This window comes from Pezoporus wallicus, unplaced genomic scaffold (genome assembly GCF_028554395.1).
Source record: "Pezoporus wallicus isolate ANWC-B61680 ecotype Strahan unplaced genomic scaffold, APGP_CSIRO_Pwel_v1 contig_3710, whole genome shotgun sequence".
NCBI lineage: Eukaryota > Metazoa > Chordata > Aves > Psittaciformes > Psittacidae > Pezoporus > Pezoporus wallicus.
Genome location: NW_026640315.1, coordinates 5,473,862 through 5,491,085, shown reverse-complemented (window position 1 = coordinate 5,491,085; position 17,224 = coordinate 5,473,862). Strand labels below are relative to the sequence as shown.

At 53.9% G+C, this 17,224-nt stretch overlaps 4 protein-coding genes across 7 annotated transcripts in view; 2 read left to right on the top strand and 2 right to left on the bottom strand.

Annotated features, from left to right (window-relative positions):
* The window catches only part of RPL38 (ribosomal protein L38), a 280,018-nt gene that overhangs the window by 106,168 nt on the left and 156,626 nt on the right, over positions 1-17,224 (bottom strand). The window lies entirely within an intron of this gene.
* Positions 1-17,224, top strand: part of SLC39A11 (solute carrier family 39 member 11) — a 118,888-nt gene that overhangs the window by 13,198 nt on the left and 88,466 nt on the right. The window lies entirely within an intron of this gene.
* On the top strand, positions 1,045-8,744 carry FAM104A (family with sequence similarity 104 member A). Of its 4 annotated transcripts, none has more exons than XM_057418570.1 (4): positions 1,045-1,111; positions 2,538-2,634; positions 6,447-6,509; positions 8,090-8,744. In XM_057418570.1, exons 1-4 carry the CDS (start codon positions 1,071-1,073, stop codon positions 8,330-8,332), a joined length of 444 nt encoding a protein of 147 aa, XP_057274553.1. In that variant the 5' UTR covers positions 1,045-1,070; the 3' UTR covers positions 8,333-8,744. The 4 variants fall into 4 exon arrangements, with proteins under 4 accessions (XP_057274553.1, XP_057274554.1, XP_057274556.1 ...); XM_057418571.1 differs by lacking the exon at positions 6,447-6,509 and adding an exon at positions 6,138-6,179 and having other exon boundaries at positions 1,052-1,111; XM_057418572.1 differs by lacking the exon at positions 1,045-1,111 and adding an exon at positions 1,600-2,095.
* Positions 9,324-16,759, bottom strand: COG1 (component of oligomeric golgi complex 1). Its single transcript, XM_057418578.1, has 14 exons — positions 16,477-16,759; positions 16,157-16,401; positions 15,706-15,887; positions 15,262-15,432; positions 15,030-15,183; positions 14,030-14,240; positions 13,117-13,902; positions 12,699-12,845; positions 12,244-12,405; positions 11,880-12,007; positions 11,353-11,461; positions 10,866-10,975; positions 10,697-10,772; positions 9,324-9,485 (listed from the first exon to the last, which is right to left on the bottom strand). Exons 1-14 carry the CDS (start codon positions 16,735-16,737, stop codon positions 9,345-9,347), a joined length of 2,883 nt encoding a protein of 960 aa, XP_057274561.1. The 5' UTR covers positions 16,738-16,759; the 3' UTR covers positions 9,324-9,344.

Genomic DNA, 17,224 nt, shown 5'->3' with positions numbered 1-17,224 from the left:
ATGTCCCTTCGCTCTGACCTCCGGCAGCTTCCGTCACGGACAGATGGAGGTTCTTGCTGTGCAGAGCAGGACCAGGGGCTTTGTGCCCCACAGCAGCCTCCGGGTGCCCCCGCTTCTCTTCCACCCCGCTTTTGCCCGTTCCCGCCTGCAGCACAGGGTCACCGGCGCCGCTGCTGCCGCTGGCCCCGGGGGCAGCTCCAAGTACGGGCGGTTCCGTTGCCTTTAAGCTGCCCTTTCCCCGCTCTGAGCTCGCAGGCTCCTTCCCCGCAGCTCCAGGCCCCTCCGTCTGCGTCCTCCGGGCACCGGTCACTGCCTCCCGCGGGCCGCAGGGGGCTCCCCTGCCGCCGGCCCCGCTCTTGCCCCGCACCAGGCGGGCGCGGTGCTTCTCGATCACGATTTCCGCGCCGTTCCTCAGCGCTCGGGGCACGTCCTTCACCTCCTCAGGGGGCAAATCCAGCGCCCTGGCCACCTCCCGCACCGCGCCGGGGACGGGCCCTCCGCAACGCTCTGCCGCCGCCTTCTTCTTCCCCTTGCCGGGCAGCCCCTTCCCTTCACCGGGGCTCGGCGGGCTCTTGCCGCTCTTAGCGGCTCGGTCCGTGCTGCCGGCGGGGCCGGGGGCCCTGCTCGGCGCGGCCTTGCAGTGCGGGAGGTGTGAGCGGAGCCGCTTGAAGGGCTTGCGGCAGTGCGGGCAGCACTCCTGCCCCGGCGGGGCCGCGGACATGGCGGCGGTGCCCCCCCCCTTAGCCCCGTTACCGGGGGTCCCGGCCCCGTTCAGGCGCCGCCGCCGCCACCCCCGCGGGGTCCTGGTCCGCGCTCCGCGCGCAAGCTGTGACGCTACCGGGGGGGGGCGTGGCCGCGGCCCGGGGAGGGCACTGCGCATGCGCAGGAGGCGGCGAACGCCGGAAGCGGCGGTTGGAGCCGGGCGGGGGACGCCTCGCCTCAGCGGTGGGCGGCGGGCAGGGACCAGGCCGGGGCCAGGCCGCACCGAGCGGGGACCGAGCCGCCCCCCGACATTCCCGTCCCGTCCCGTTCCTCATCGCACAGCCCAGCACAGCCCGGCCCGGTCCGCCATGAGCTGCCGGCAGCCGAGCGAGCGGGGAGCGCGGCAGAGGTGAGGCGAGGGAGCGCGGCCTGCGGGGGGCTGTGGCCCGTGCTGCCCCTGCGGTGCATTGAGCAAGGGGGGAGATGCGAAGGGGATGGGGGGAGAGGAGGGGAGCGGCCTTCTGCGCTGCAGCAGGGGCTGAACGGGAGCTGGGATGTGGTGGTGAATGCTGAAGGGGGAAGCCGCGGGTCGGGGTTGGCTGCGCCTGGGAGGTCAGAGAGAATGCGGAGGGTATGGGGGGGCCTCGAGGTGTGTGTTGGTGGGGAAGGGGAGGAGGTAGGTCCTGTCTGGGGGGGGGAGAAGCAGGAGGGACTGTGGAGCACGTAGGAGCTGGGCCCCCTGTGGCAGTGCTGGCCGAGGGGGATGGAGGTGTGAAGAGAAGGAGGGATCTGGAGGCGATGCAAGGGGGGAAGGTCTCTTCCGAGGAGAGGGAGAGACCGATGGGTGGGCAGCGGCTGAGGGGGCTGTGGGCACCCAGGGCTGGGGAGTGAGGAGGCAGCTCCTGCTCTGTAGGCGTGGAGCAAACACTGACAGCTGAGTCTGCTGCAGGAGCTTGTCTGTAAGAGAAGATGTGGTTATAAATACCTCACTTGAGGCTGTTTTGATTCATTTGAGTGTGTATTCAATTTTGGGCACTGAAACTGCTCTATCTTATATTTTGGTTAGTGCCCAGCGTGCCGAGGTCCTGGTTGACGTGATGTTTGTAGAGTGGGAAGCATCATCTGATATTAGTACTGAAATACTGTGGGCACTGAGGGACGTTGCTTTGCAGGATTCTGGGTCACTGTTTTGAATCAGCTGCCGTGAAGCAGCAATGATGTTATGGGAGGATGGCAAATCCATGGGCTGTGAGGAAGGATTTGTCTTCTCTGAGGTGCTTTCTGACAAAGCTTCCTTTCCACATGGAAAACTGTTGCAACTTGACTTCAGATGCTGTTAGAACAGAGAGACTTAACTCACCCCAGGCACTAACTGCAGGCTCATGCAAGCAAGGTGAATGTAATTGGGTGTTCATGGACAGCGTGGTCACTGCTGCTCTTCCAGGTGCTGTTCTCAGCCTGTCAGATGTCATTCAGAGTCTCAGGCTTATTTTTAGATGTGACTGAGTATTGAGAGCAGTTGCAAGGCTGAGGGTTGTCAAATGGGTTTATTTAGGAAGCTGCTCAGCACTGGGTTTAGTGGCAGGTGTGAGTCCTGATAGAAACATCAGCCTGGCTGCTTTGAGAGAAGCATGATCATTTCTTCTCTGTTCTGGAGACAGCAGCTAAGAAGAGACTGTGTCCACAGCACGTCAGAGGTTTAGATACAGCATCAATTTATCAGGTTTTACCCTTAGTTTTGAGTTGCCTTTAGAGAACAAAGCAGAAGGTTTATAAATAAGCTGCTAATGCCTTTTTTTTTTTTCTTTTCTCCTTTCCCCCTGCACATTCTTCAGGAAGAGGAGGCGGAATGGCAGTGAAGATGATGGTCACATTCCCCAGACAAAGCGTAGTACCAGGAGTACTGTCCTTCAGGACTCTTGGGACACTGAGGTGAGAGCCTTCTCGGGCAAAGTCAGTTCCCTTTGATGCTGAAGTTAAATAACAGGTGGAATAGTCTGTGAAATTGTATTCATGGAGAATGTGAGCTCATGAGGCTCAACTCTGTTACTGACTTCAGAGGCTGAAATCTGTGAAGCGTGGTTTGGAAATCAGCGTTTTCTAGGGAATCTGGTTACCTGGGGCCTGAATATCACTGTTACTGTGTTTCAGACACTGATTCATAGCACCCAAGTGAAGATACAAGAAAAGCATTTGCTGCCACTTCTGGTTTTGCTCTCTGAAATGAGGTGTGATGTCTCCAGCACCAAGGAGGTGGCTGGGGTGGATGACTGTGTGTGGTTACTTGGCCTGGCCATCTACTCTTACAGCTATGCAGTTACACACAGTAACGTGATTATTTGTGGTACAAGGTCAAAAAGCATCCAAGTCGTGCTGGTTGCAGTAATTCTTATCTGATGGTTAAAAAATGCTCTGCTGGAGCTCAGCAGTTCAAGCAGGACTTGATTGTTCACAGCTAAACCATTCAAACTGTTGGGTTTCTGCTTGTGTTTGCTGTGATCCTTTGCTGGAGGTGGGATAAATTGTCTCTTTTTCTCTCGCTGCTCTCATGTCAGGTGTTCTGGGATGGTGCATTTGCTATTTATGAGATTTCTTTTTATATAAAATGCTGATTTCCAAACTGCTGCCAGATTCCCTGAGTTGGTGTCTGTATTAATCATCAGAAACTTCACTGTGTGCATTTCTCATTAGCAATGTGGTTCTGTTGCAAAATGCTTATGAAGGAGAGTGTGAGGCAGAGGCTCCCTCCTGCTTTGTGTTAACACAATTGATTTCTTGCAAGGCTTTTGAAACATCCTTGTAGATTTTTGCACAGCCTTTTCACTGCAGATTGCCTGTAACGAGTCATCATGAACTGTTGCACTTACATTGAACTATTAACTATACTATGCACAAAATAGTGTATGTATAATGGAAATAGCTATATGCCTTTGAGCAACATATCTTTTATCATACACCTTTACAAGCAGTTCATGGGACAGTCACTGGCACTGTATGGAAAATGCTCCAAGAGCTGAGATATTCATCAGGAAGGAATTTGTTGTGCTGAAAACTGTTCCTGGTTCCTGTATTGTTGTTTAGACAGCGGTAGAACTTGCTGGGATGAGGTCGTTTTTGCTTCTCGGGTATAACGGGTAGAACCATCCATAGCTGCTTTGCCATCTGACACTGACTCACTTGTCCAACAGGTTAAACTCCCCTCCGTGTGTAGAGTAGTTAATGGCTTTGTGGCGGGAGGAGGAAGAATTTAGTGTGGAACAAGGGATTGGAGTAGGAGTAATGAAATTAAGACAATCAGGAAAAGCCTTTCATGGTGAGTGGCAGAAGCACCTTTGCTTGTCATGTAAACACTTGGCGTTTGACTGGGCAAAGCCATTGAAATGCAGAACTGTCAATAAATAGCCTTGTAGTAGCCCCGCAGGAATGGGTGACCTTAACTGTGTCCTGAACGGCTGCTTTGTTTGGGTGTCTGCAGCATACAGCATGGGCATGGCCCGTCTGCCCCACTACCCCAAGGTCAGTGCCCAGGCTAACACCAGGCTCCTGCTTCCTGCATGCACTTGCCTTGTGGAAGTCTGTTTTTAACACATTAAACCCCCATGTGCAGGCAAGGAGAAGCTCTATTGACATTGAACACAGGTTTCAGTGTGCCCTCTCTCCAGGGAGCAAAACTCACAGTGTTGCTGCTGATGAATAGAGCTTGTTTTATTTTGGCTTGTTTTCTTGCACCGTAGGATCAGCACATTGAGCATGCCCAGACATTCAAGGCAGGAGATTAAATCAGGTTTAGTTGAATGTCTCTTAAAGGACTTCCTGTGCCAAATAGAAGCATTCATGTGCTTACAGCGCACAAGTGCTTCCGATTGATGGCACTTTGGAATTCTAGGCCATTTGTAATACTTTTATTCAGTTGCCTGATACTTTGCCATTAGGAAAGACAGCTCTTTGTGATTAAAAATCATCACAGGCTTTGGGATATTGAGCTAGGAGGGAACGTGTGTGTAACTTCAAAGGGAAGAGCAGATAAGTGCTTTTCATCTGAGGGCATACCCACACCTGCTATTGCGAAACATGAGCTGAAGTACCGATTCCTTTTGCCTCCCTTGGGTTGGAAATTCACTGTTTTACAGTGTGGTTTACTGAGAACATAAAGCTCAGTATGAAAGGAGGCAATGTGATACTGGAACTGCACTTGGATTTTGTCAGGACCTCTTCCCATTTTATTTTTACTGACAGCAGTATGTATAGGATGAAGGGAGGTATTTTTCTTCATGGCAGTTCAAACGGGCTGTTGTGTGGTGTTATCCCTCAGTCCCTCCCTTTGAGCCCTGGGTCTCACATGAGCTGGGTTCAATGCAAAAGGACATGGCTGGTTTGTCCCACTAGACTCTCACCCAGGGGAGATGGGATCCTTCACTCTGCCTTTTACAGGAGGGAGATTGAGGTTCTCTTCCATCTCGATCAATACTGCTCTTGGCCCATTGCGGTAATGAAGTGCATCTCCTGCAACAAACCACCCCTGAGTGACAGCCACCCCGAGGATAATAGCAAACCTCCGCTCTGCAGCTGGCACATGATGAAACACTGCACTAGAACTCGAGCAGACGTTAAACATTAGCGAGGCAGAGCCTTTGCCACCGCATTTTGCTTCCTGCTCAGCCTGTCCCTTTTACCAGGAGGTCAGCTCTGCTGTGGTCCCTGCTGCTTGGGTATACATGCAACAAAAGCCCTTCTTCCTTGCTGGGTGGAAGTCAGGTCAGGCAGTTGTAGTGGATCCTCTGAGGGGCTGCCACGGGAGAACCCAGGGAATCACCACTGCAAAGCCCTTTGCTCTGATTTTCCCTGGGAAGGAAGGGAGTCTGCAGTGTTCTGGGTAACTCCCTTCCTGCATAACTGCTGTAAAACCTGATTTCTTGTGGTTCCTCTTTGTTGTGCTGACCCATGACAGGATTCCCCAGTGCTCAGCACCACCGCTGTGTTACGGGTGGAGGTTGCTGACGCACAGCAGCGCCACTGCTCCCACGTCACAGGATTTGTCTCCTCCGCCGCTCCACGGTGTGACACGGTTGAGGTCTTGAATTCAAACTGAAGCCAGATAACGCCTCTGTTAAACTCATCTTGAACGATCTGGAGGGCAGCAGGGTCTCAATGAGGGTTAAAGTTCCTGTCACAGTGAGATGCTTCGTCACAGATCACGTTAATAGATTTAACAGGACTTTTGTTTGGAAGTGATTTAAAACTCCCCTAGCTCCTCAGTGTGATGTTAAGAGGTGCTCACGAGTCAGGTAAACCTCAAAGATGCCCTTTTGATACTTGAAGTACTTATAAACCTTCATTGGGCTCCTTTCCTTTGCCCTTTTGCTTTGTTTCATTGTGTAGATGCCTGTCATTGCTGACATGATGACTATAAGGATTCTTTTTTTGTCTAATTGTAGTCCAAATGCGTTACAGAATGTGCACCACAGCCTGGGGAAATGGTAGGTCCCTGACATGGTTTGGGCAATAAATGGGCTTCACTGTGCTAGTGAACTTTTGCATTAGAGAAATGGAAATAAAGAGGGTCTGACAAAGCAGATCTGTCAACAGCCTTAGGTGCAGGAAGCACGTCCCAGGACACAATTTCGGCTTTAAAAAGATGATGCATAAAATAATCATCGCTAACTGCTCTAAAATGTTTGTTGAGATTGAAACTTCAGCAGTCAGTAATACCAGGTTCTCATTTCGATTTTTACCTTGATTTGCAGAAGGTGGCTGTAACGAAAAACAGTAAGGAACAGAGACTAAAAGGCAACAAAGTGTCCTGTGCGGTGGGTTTCTCTCCAAGGCTGCTGTGGCTTGTCCAGCGTAACAGCATTGCATTCAGTACCTGTGCTTCTATGCAAAACGGGATGGTGTAGCAAGCACCATGTCCTGCCTCCTCTCTGTCCTTCTGGGGTTCTCTCCCTCTCTAGTGTTAGCAGGGTTAGGAAGAGGAGCTGCTGCTTCCTCAGGGATGACTTCACCCATGTGTTGCTGTCATCTCCTTGCTGAAGCAAGCCTGGGTGCCGTTGTCTTGCTTGCTGCACTGCCACAGAACTGAAGCATTTTTGGTGCTTAACAAAACAAAGACATTTAGAAGGTTGGATTGTCATGTGGAATCAGTGCCCTGGGGTTTCCAGTGGCACTGAGGTGTGGTCCACCCCAAATCCTCATTCACTGCCTTCCTAGGCCGTTATCACTGCTCATTGAAGGACTGTTTGCACCGTCCTTCAGATACATTCACAGTGAGGCCTCCTGGATGTGGTGCTGACTCTTAAATGACTAGACTTCTTCAAATTGGTCTTCTGCTGTGGCCACCGAGCTTTGACTTCTGTGGTTTTAGTTTAATACTTAAAATATGGGGGGGGGGGGGTTATTTAGCTGCTGTCACTTCTGCTGGCTGCTTTTATGAATTTACTTCTCCTGGGATGGTGGTGTAGCCATTCTCTCCTTCTTAAGCACCTAAATATTTCCAGTGTTGTCTTGAACAGCCTATCGCACAGTAATGAAACATTTCAGCTGTAACTAATGGAACCTTTCATTAGCAGCCCTTAAAACAGTGTAAGCCAAAGAGTTTTATGTCTTTGAAACGCTGAAAATGATGGTTAGGGCTCTTCCAGTCATTACCATGAAGTGTAATGCTGGCAAATGAGCCCTGTCCTCTCTGTGAGCTAAATCATGACTTTTCTGCATGTGGAAGTTTTTGATGCTCTTCTGCTGTCCTATCAAGTAAATCATGGAAGACTACTGGGACTACACTGCTGTCCCAGTGCTTAACTGGGAAAAGCTGCGTGTATGTCAAGGTGTTCAAAGACTTAAAATGGGAATTGTGCTGCTTTTAACAACCTCTTGCTTTGGATGCTTCAGATCTCATTTTAGAAAGATTGACTTGTAGGAGACTGCTTTGCATGGTGCTTACCTAAAGTGTCTGCTAGAAGAGAAGAGCACAGCTCTCCCTTGCCCTGTCTGCCTTCACTGCCACCTGCAGCTCAGCAGGAATGTGCTTTATTTCCCAGTTCTCAGATGAACTCAGCAAACTTCACTAGTGCTAACATGGGTCGTGGGGGCACAGCTGGTGGGTTTAACACTGAAAGATGAAATCCAATGCACCAGAGGTCAGCAAACCTCCAGGTGAAAGTTTGCTCATCCCTTCAGCTCTGCAGAGCTTTCCAGGGGTTGGCGGTATCGGAAGCGATGAATGCCAAGAAAGCACTTGGTGGATTTATGTCACTCCATCAGGCTGAATGTGAGCCTGAAATATGAAAGGGAGGGACTTACTGTAAAGATGATTTGCTTATCTAAGGTGTCTCCTGTTACAGACAGGAGAGAAAACAGTGTGATTTTGCCATTAACCTTCTCTTTGTCTCAGTCTTCCAGCAGTGATAGCGGCAGCAGCAGCAGCAGCTGTAGTAGCAGTAGCATCAACAGCCCTGACAGAGCGTGCAGTGCAGAAACCAGCCTAAACCCCGTCATTGCGGGATCCAGCCCTGTCTCCTCTCAGTCCTTCCATGAGCAGTCTGCACTAAGCCAAGGTCCTTACTTCCACATCAACCAGATCCTGAAGGAGGCACACTTTCACAGCCTACAGAGCCGGGGACGCCTTCCCACATGATGAACCAGCAGCTCCCTGCCTTCTGTGAAGGGACAGCACTGTGTAGATTTGATATTTCAACTCAAAAGTTTGTTTAACATGGAATTGCACAAAATGCCTGTTGCCTTTTCAGTCTATATTTGAAATAACAGGTTAACAGGGAATTGTTTACTTGTGGTTTGCTGCACTATTGCAATGCAAAAGGGGCTTTTAAGCAATTTTTATAGGATTCATTTTTGGGGTGGTTTTAAAGTACTTGTCAGGAGGAGACTTGAGGAATCCACATTTGTGTTATAGGATTGCAAAATGTCCAATTCCAATCGACTGCCTAATCTGTTTGTTAGCAGTTTATTGCTTTGTGTAAAGTTCTTTCCAGCGTTCATCTTCAGTTTTATAAGTCTTTTTTAATTTCAATAAACTAGTAAAAAATTTATTTGGCAACATAATTCCTTTGAGCATTGAGAGTCACCGAGACAGGGAGAATAGGTGCTACCACTGGAATCCCTTAGGACTGCTCCAGTGGCAAACTTCCCACCTAGCTCAGTGCAGGGTGAGCTTTATCTGGATGGAGCTTTACTGCTGCAGTACTGAAATGTGAAACTAGAAGCAGGGTTTAGAAGCAGGAAGGTTCAGGCAGCTGGAGCTGCAGTGCCAGGCGCCCGCTGGGTTCATACTGGAGCAGACTGGTGGTACCTGATGGCAAGAGGAGTCTGATGTTGCTCCAGTGCCCGTTTCTAGCTGTGAAATGTTTTGTTTTCTGTTAGTGTGTAGGTTGTTTTGGTTTTTTTTTTTCTTTAATTTGATTTTAAGGCTAGCAACTTCTAAGGAACAAGAGGGGAAAAAGTAGCTGCAGCCAGAGGGCACGGACATCCCTGACCCGCGCCTGGTTCACGTGGCGCACTGTGACCTGGCTAAGGACAGACAACACTCCTCTTCCGACCGCACCAGCAGAGGTGACCCCGGTCCCTGCCGAGGGGGGAGAACGACCTCAGTGAAGACAGACACACAGCCAGATGTTTCAGTTTTTACTGGGTCACTTGGTCATGCCAGAAAGCCAGCCCAGCTTGAAGAGAGAAGGTGCTGCTGTGTCTTCCTCCTCAGTTACAAGCTGCCTGAACAAAGAGCCAGGGCGCGACGCCTCGTCTTCTGCTCTTGTGAGTACAGGAGGTGGAACCTGTTAGTTCATATAACAAAACCATCTGTAACTATTAGAGCATACCTCTGAATTCTCCCTGCCCTCAACTACAGCCACTGCAAGGAGGTGTAGGCTACAGAACAGCTCTTCCCAGGCAACGGGAGCTTGAACCACAACCGAAGCAGCGCCACTCCAGGCGGTGAGTGACAGACTGTTCTGAGCAGCAGCAGCACAGCGTCTGGCTGTTAGCAGCAGGTGACTCTTTTGATGTCATTCAAAGCAGACTTTAACCTCTCCAGAACCATTTGAGCATAAAAGAAGGAGCAAGCATCTGTCAGGTGTTGACAGAAGTGTGGCTAGCACTGAACACACATGTGCCACCACAGCAGGCGAGGGGAGTGGTAGGAGCGAGCCATACACCACTGCACACTTCTACTCCAGCTGAGGTGTAAGAGGTAAACAATACCCTTAGTGTGAAGCTTTGGGCTTTCAAACAGCCCTCATACTATGTCTGGTCTGGCCTCAGACCACGAGTAATGGAGAACAAGAGTTGCAGAGTAAACTGCATCAGCATCTCAGGTAACACTCAGACCTTTTCTGTCCCCATTGAAGGGACATAACCACAGATGGATTATTGTGTTAATAATAGCTAAAGGAAAGAGATTACTAATTACTGCTTCCTGTAGCAGTGAGGTATTCCTTGGCTCTCAAGCCTCAGCACAGAGAACTCCATCTAAGTGGATGTTTTAAATGTAGCAACATAAGTTGTCTACTTCTAAAACTCAGAAACAGGACAACACAAAGCCTTTGCAAGAGAAGCAAACCACTCTGCTCACACAGGCTTCAATACCCAAGCCAGGCTTCGTCAGGAGTTAGAGGTCCGCATCCTACTGGAAAGGAGTTCAGATAATTAGCTTGTATCCTTCAAGAGTTCTTGCAGCCATCTTTAAATGAATTGTCTTCTATGCAATGACCTCAGAATGCCTCATCCCTGCGTTTTATGGTGGTTATTGCTTATGTTTTACCACAGAGCAGAGAGCCCCCAAAATCCAGGGGCCATCAGTTGGTTTGTTGAGGGTCAAGGGGAAACCCATCCTGTGCTGTGTTGCTGCAATGGTTCTCTGGTTTTACCGAAAATAAAGATGAGGTTAAACATGAACTGCTTGGCTGCTTTGTTCTTTCCCCACAAGCCCTAGTGTTGGCGGCAGAATGAGTACTGCCAGGAAGTTAGTACAGCCCCATTCACTGACCTGAACTCTGTCTGTGCTCCTAGAAGCAGACTTGGTCTTCCGCGAGCTCGACATACTCAGCGGCAGAAGTCCAAATCTTGCAAGAGATGGAAGACAAAAATGTGGCCAGTCAGAGGGAGGCAGCGATTCCAGGCATTCTGCTTCCCCAAAGAACACAGGAATGCCTCACCTGATCTGGCTGGATGCTAACGGCAAGATGTTGTGTTGCTCCTGGGAGCTGAGCGTGCCGCTCCTGCTCGTGTACTGGTTCTCCGTCCCGGTCAGCAAGCCGAAGAGAACCTAGGAGGCACGAAGGGGCTGTCTGCATTTGGGAGCAGCTGAGTACACTGGTGAGCACGCTGCTTGGATCGGGTTTAAGTTTGAACACAGTGTCTCCCTTCCCCCTCTAACTCTTGCTTTTAATTGGCACTGCTTTTTATCACGGTAGGTTAGTTTTAGGCCTGTTGCAGCACTACTTAACCCGATTAGAGCTGCACAGGCTCCAGTGAAGCCCATTAGGTAAAGTTCAGCCAACTCCTCTTATCTTCAGCTGGCATTAAATACTCTTCCCGTTTCTGCCTAAGTGCCTGCAGTTATCTTTAGGCATTAAGCAGTTTATGAAGCTGCCCTTCAGAACATGTTTTGCTTCCTGCTCCCTCCCTGTGCCTTGAACTCACGGAGGTTCGCTGAACCAGGCGATTCAGGTTGCTGTTCAAGTGTGGAGTGAAAACATCCAAGTCAAACGGATCTATGTGTCCCTCCAGGAAGTCTATCACCTTCTCCATCCTAGGAGCAGAGCAGAGGAGCCCTATCAGGGGTTACATCCCAGCACCGGCTGCCAAGGCCAACAGAGCGGTTTCACAATGAGGTGACAGCAAAAACGGGAATTACTCAGCAGAACAGCTGAAGTTTCCAGCTATTCCACAACCTACAACGTCTGCTGCTCAGAGGAACCTCCTCCCTGTGGTACATCCCAGAGAGAGATGCCTCAGTTCTCAAGACTGGAACATACACAGAGTTTTAACTCTATAGACACGCTGTGTATGGGAGGCCACCATCTCCGAGCGCTCGGCTCCAGAATTCCCCCCCACCTCCTATATTTTGAGGATGAGCATCCTCCTGGGACTGATAAAGCTGCTGGTTTAAACCATTTTAGGACCTCAGAAGCTCCTGCTGGTATCTGAACCCCACAACTGCATTGCACCTGGAGTCGTGCTTGATCCTGCTGGGTTTTGTTTCCTCACTCTTCGCTGTCAAGATGATGCTCAGGTACCGCAGGTCATAGAGTAGCTGCAGAGCTCTGTTCTGGGTCATGGGGAAGGTGCCTGCTTTCTGCAAACAGGGAACAAGGTTCTTCACTCACCCAGAAGGTGTCAAAGGACTGCTTCAGGGAAATGCTTAGAAACACCAGCATCGAGCACCATCCAACCTAACAACCGTTCTGAGCAGTCTGGCGTCTGATCCCTTACTGCCTCATTTCTGGGGCAGGCAGGGGAAGACTGTTCTCACCCTTTCCAACGCTCACAGGCAGACACTTTCCATGCTGAGGGATCATCCTGCTCACGTACCTTCTCCTGCTTCTCCTCCATAAGCTTTTCATAGGCAGCAAGCACTTGTGCCATGCAGCCCCTCAGCAGCTCCTGCAAGGTGACTTTGGGAAGAGTGTGGCCACCGACCCGGTTCACCTCTTGGCACAGGCTGAAGAGGAGGCACTGCACGCACCAGGAAGGCTGTGGAGGAAAACCCTGTTAGTTTAATATGGTCTGTAAGCTACGTTAGCTTTAGCAGCTTCCTACTTCTGTGTATAAACCAGGCCTAAGTCCTTCAGTTCAGCTTTACAGCATCTGGGCCAATGTTCTTCATCCTTAGGAGGTACCTCAAAGAGCAAGTAAAAGCACTGGGGAGCATTTTGCTGTGCTCATAATACCAAGCAAACTCCACAGCAGGCCAAAGTGCTGGCTCTGGAGGCTTCTCCTCCCAGCAGGCTGTTTCTGTGTGTTTACCACGGGGATGCACCTCGTACCTGCATGGGCAGGCGGATCTTGGACGTTACGGTGGTTCCAGACTCGGTCTCCTCCTGAATTTCAGTTTCATCCCAGCTGGTGGCTGTGGCCAGGACAGAGCCAGCCGTGTCCAGCAGCAACGTGCGGGTAAAGCACTCGACCAGCCCCTAACAGCACAAAAAACAAAGCACACAGTCAGAGGACAGGCAGCCTGTTCCTGCCTGCAGAGAGGTTGATCTCCCACAGCCCCCCTTGCCTCCCAAAGTCAGTTGTACAGAGACCATCCCATTAGATGCCACCTCCTCTCCCCATGTGCAGCATGGAAGCAGCACAGTGAGCTCTCAGCAGCCAGCTAAGGAGCAGCAGCGCTGACCGCAGGGAGCTGAGTGAGTACAACCCATGCAGGAAGCAGTGGTGAGGGGAGAAACAGCTCCTTACTTTGGTGACAGCCGAGCTCCAGATCCGGTAAGCAAAGAGGCTCTGCTGCAGGAGCTCTGCCTTCACCCCCTGCCACTTGGTCTGCACGGGGCTCACTTCCTGGGCTTTCCCCTTCCCCAGCTTCTTGGTGGAGCGGGTTTCCTTCAGCACCATCTCCGAGCTGCCCGACCGGCCCAGGACACACTGCTTCAGGTGAGGGCAGAGCTCGCTCAGGGACTGGCAGAGCCTGGCCATGAAGAGGACAGCATTGAGTCTGGCATCACTGGCAGCATCTGCCTGCCCCCCCAGCAGGCTCTGGGTGCTCTGGAGCTCTTCACGCACACAGCCCAGTACATGGTGGATGCAGGCGACGCAGCGGTCACGGAGCAGCCCCTCCACTGTGCCGGCATCAGCGTAGCGGTCAAAGGCAGAGCGCGGCTGCACGGCGGGAGCAGCCTCCTTGGCCGAGGGGTCCACGGGGAGGTAGGAGAGGAGATCATCCAGCCTGGCCTTCAGCTTGGAGTCCAGAGCCGAGCAGAAGCTCTGCACGCACGGCGTCAGCGCCTGCGCCTTCATGGCCAAGCCGCTCTTGGCGAAGGGGCCGCGGTTTGCCACGCTGACCCAGGCGGCGTCGCAGGGCAGGTCGCTGGAGCTCTCTGACCACAGGAACAGGGCCACGTTGTGTTCAAACTGGATGTGCTTGCTCGGGGCAGAGGTGCTGGGGTGGACTTCAAGTTCCTGCAAGGCGACGATGAGAAGCTGTCCGGAGCTGCTAGAGATGGAGTCAAACGCTTCTTTGGTCAGTGCCTGGAACAGAAACCCCAAAGCACTTTTACAACGTGCCTCCTGCCGCTTATAGCACTTAAACCACACGCTAACACCAGCGGTGAACAAGGGGGAGCACACAGCAAGGCTCCCCTGAACTGCCACCCACCTCCAGCCTGTCCAGGAAGAGCTGCTGCAGCAGATCCTCCCAGAGGGAAGCAGGCTTGTCCAGGAGGCGATGGCAGAGCGCGTCCCAGTTGTGGCTCACGGGCTCGCTCGTGAGCAGCTCCCACACGGCATCGCGAATCCCTGCGAGGCCTTTCATGCTCTTCACGTACACCAGCAGGTTGCTGACCCCAGCCCTGATGTCCTCACTGCACCTGAAGGACACGTTTGGCTTCACTGACTTGCTCTGGCACCGCCCCAGGGAAGGCAGGAGGGAACATGGGCTCCTTAACCTGAAGAGGCTTTGCCTGTAGTATTACTTATGGGGCTCAGGGTGCCTCCGGGGGAGGCAGCTGCACCCCAGATCCCAGGAACACACAAACTGGGAGCATGGTGCCCCAGGAACCCTGGCAGCAGGGAGGGCTGGTGGTGCTCTGGGAAGCATTGCAGGGGACACATCCCATGGCCAGCAAACACACAGGGAGGGGGGCTGCAGCTGGGGCAGGGACCAGCTGGCTCCATCAGATAATGACACAGGACTAACGAGGCTGCTAATGAGGCTGTAAGGGGCAGGCAGGGCTGTAGGTGGAGGGCAAGGCATGCTGGGGTGGAGCTGGCAGCCCTATAAAGGGTGGCTGGTTCCCTCCTCCAGTCTAGGGAAAGGCAGTGAGGAGAAAGGAGGTGCTGGATCAAGAGCCAAGTGAGCCAGGTAAGAGATTTCCTTCTCATTTACTCTGTGCTTGCTTGCTGGTGGCTATAGCAGAAGTAAAGCAGCTCTAGACACATCTCTTTGTGCGGCCCAGGTGGTTTGTTATGTTGGTGCTACAGCACTGGCTGTTAGGATGGGGCTGTGCTGCCTCTGGCTGTTAAACTGCAGGGAAAAAGGCAGGCTGGGCAAGCAGCCTGTCTGGAATGAAGGAGGATGTAAATGAGCTTGGGTTTGCTTTGTGCTGTGCTGTGTGGTGCCTGGGAGAGCCCTGCAAGGTGGGTGTTGTTGCACTCACATGGTGATCCACTTCTGCAGCGTCTCTCTGAGGTGCTCCTGGCTGATGGGATGGGCCAGGGTCCGCAGGGCCGGCTGGAATTCCACCACGGACTCCGGGAGGTACCGGAACCAGCTGCTCAGCTTCAGCTCCTCCTCCAGAACCCCTCCTTTTCCTGCAAGCAGACAGGGAAGGCATCAGCCCAGCACGGGGGTAACCTCCTGCCTGCAAACAGAGCTGCCTGTGCCCTCACCTGCTGGTTGCTGGCCTGTGGCGCTCTCCAGGGTGGAGAAGAGCAAACCACAGGGCAGGGCTGGATCCGGCAGCATCCCTTCAGGCACGGTGTAGAAGAGAGCATGGGCCTGGTACAGGGTCGTGGTTAACAGCTCCATCAGCGAGCACACCTGAGCTTTTATACCTGCGCCTGCAGAGCAATGCCTTTCAGCTGAGGCAGCCCCTCCACAGAGCCCTGTGCTTACAGTGAGACCTTCAGGGAAGGGCTGGAGGGCAAAAGACTCATTCCTTTAGAGGTGAGCTTAGCCTGAGGCCCTCAGCACTGTTAATTTGCTTGGCATTTGGTGCTGGACCACTGTCAGCCCCACCACCACAGTGCCATGCCATGGCTACTGTAGTGAGCTTCCCAGGGCTAACCCACCTGCTACTGCTGGGGAAAGAGAGGAGGCGAAGGGGTACTCACCGTGGTGGGGCTGGTTGAGGAGCTGCTGGATGGCCAGCTTCCTGGCCAGGAGGAAGTCAGCGAGGGCCTGGCGTGGTGAGCTGTCCTCCAGCAGCATGATGGCACACAGGGCTTCGGCCACCGCCTGGTCCGACACCGTGCGGCTCTTCAGCAGGGCCTTGCTCTCCTGCAGGATGGTGGATCTGGAAGGGAAAGAGGTGCACAGTGAACGCTCAGGGGCTGGAGCGAGAGGTTCGAGTGCGGTTATGGGGCTGGGAGAGGCCTGAGAGCCCCACGTTCTGGGGTCATGGCATGGTTTGGGTTGGAAGGGAGCGCATCCAGCTCCAAGCCCTGCCACGGGCAGGGACCCCTTCCATAGAGCAGCTTGCTCCAAGTGTCCATCGTGGCCTTGAGCACTGCCAGGGACGGGGCACCCCTTGGGCGATCCCTCCAGCATCCCCCCGGAGCCCACCTGAGGTGGCTGGCGGCAGCCACCTGCCGCAGCAGGATGGGGAAGCGAGCAAGGACGGGGCTGCTGCGGGCCCGGGGCGCATCGAGCTGGAGCTGGCGGCGGAGGTGGGCTCCGAGCAGATGGAGCCGGGCCGCGGGCAGGTACCGGCCGCCCTCCACTGCCCCCCAGACCTTCTCGGGCACGTCCAGCAGCAGCTTCAGCTGCGCTGCCGCCCGGTAGAAGCTCTCCTGCGCCGGCGGCCGAGCCTGCAGGAGGAACGAGAGGTCAAAGGGGGAAGCTCCGAGCCCGCCCCACCGCGCCCCTCGCCGCCATCCCCTCACCGGAGCCGCGGGGCCGGGCCGGGCCTCGCCGCCGCCTCGCTGCAGGCCCCGCACGGCGCCCAGGAGGCGCTCGGCGCTGAGGCGCATCTCGGCGATGGTGTCGGCCGCCTCGATGAGGTCTCGGTACCGCTCGCCCACCATCTGCCGCAGCTCCTCCCGCTTCTGCTCGATGTCGGCGCGGAGCCGCCGCTCCACCGCCCGCAGCTCGGCCGCCGTGTGCGCCTCGAACAGCGCCTCGGCCTCCGCGCCCCGAGCCGCCATGGCCGCGCCGCCCGGAACCGGGCTGACGTGGGCGGCGCCATCTTGGGGACGGGAAAGGGGCGGGGCGCCGCCATCTTTGGGCAGGGCAGAGCCGCGCCGTTGCCGTGGCGACCCGGGGCCGGGGGAAGCGCGGATTCCATCGGGATTCATGGCGCGGATCCCGCCCTAGCGCTCGGTTACCGGGAACGGGCCGGTCCCGGAGCCTCCCGCCGGGGCCTCTGCGCCCGCAGCGGGCGGGCAGCGCTAGAGGGAGGCAGCGGGGCTGGACCGAGCATCGCGCCCCCGCCCGGCGGGACCTCGCCGGGGTCTGTGCCTGACAGAGCCGCGGCTTGGCTTGGAGGGAGCTCGGAGCGCCTCCAGCTCCAACCCTGCCACGGACAGGGACCCCTTCCACTAGAGCAGGATGCTCCAAGCCCCTGTGTCCAACCTGGCCTTGAGCACTGCCAGGGATGGGGCAGCCACAGCTTCTCTGGGCACCCTGTGCCAG

What these genes read in the sequence shown, in the direction of transcription:
- COG1 (XM_057418578.1), bottom strand. Translation starts at nt 16,737, where the DNA reads ATGGCGGCTCGGGGCGCGGAGGCCGAGGCGCTGTTCGAGGCGCACACG. An exon ending in CACAGGCCAGCAACCAGCAG is followed by an intron (nt 15,184 to 15,261) that starts GTGAGGGCACAG and finishes GTCTGCTTGCAG; the next exon opens with GAAAAGGAGGGGTTCTGGAG. An exon ending in AGGATCAAGCACGACTCCAG is followed by an intron (nt 11,462 to 11,879) that starts GTGCAATGCAGT and finishes CTCTGCTCCTAG; the next exon opens with GATGGAGAAGGTGATAGACT.
- FAM104A (XM_057418570.1), top strand. Translation starts at nt 1,071, where the DNA reads ATGAGCTGCCGGCAGCCGAGCGAGCGGGGAGCGCGGCAGAG. An exon ending in GAGCGGGGAGCGCGGCAGAG is followed by an intron (nt 1,112 to 2,537) that starts GTGAGGCGAGGG and finishes CACATTCTTCAG; the next exon opens with GAAGAGGAGGCGGAATGGCA. An exon ending in AGGACTCTTGGGACACTGAG is followed by an intron (nt 2,635 to 6,446) that starts GTGAGAGCCTTC and finishes CTTGATTTGCAG; the next exon opens with AAGGTGGCTGTAACGAAAAA.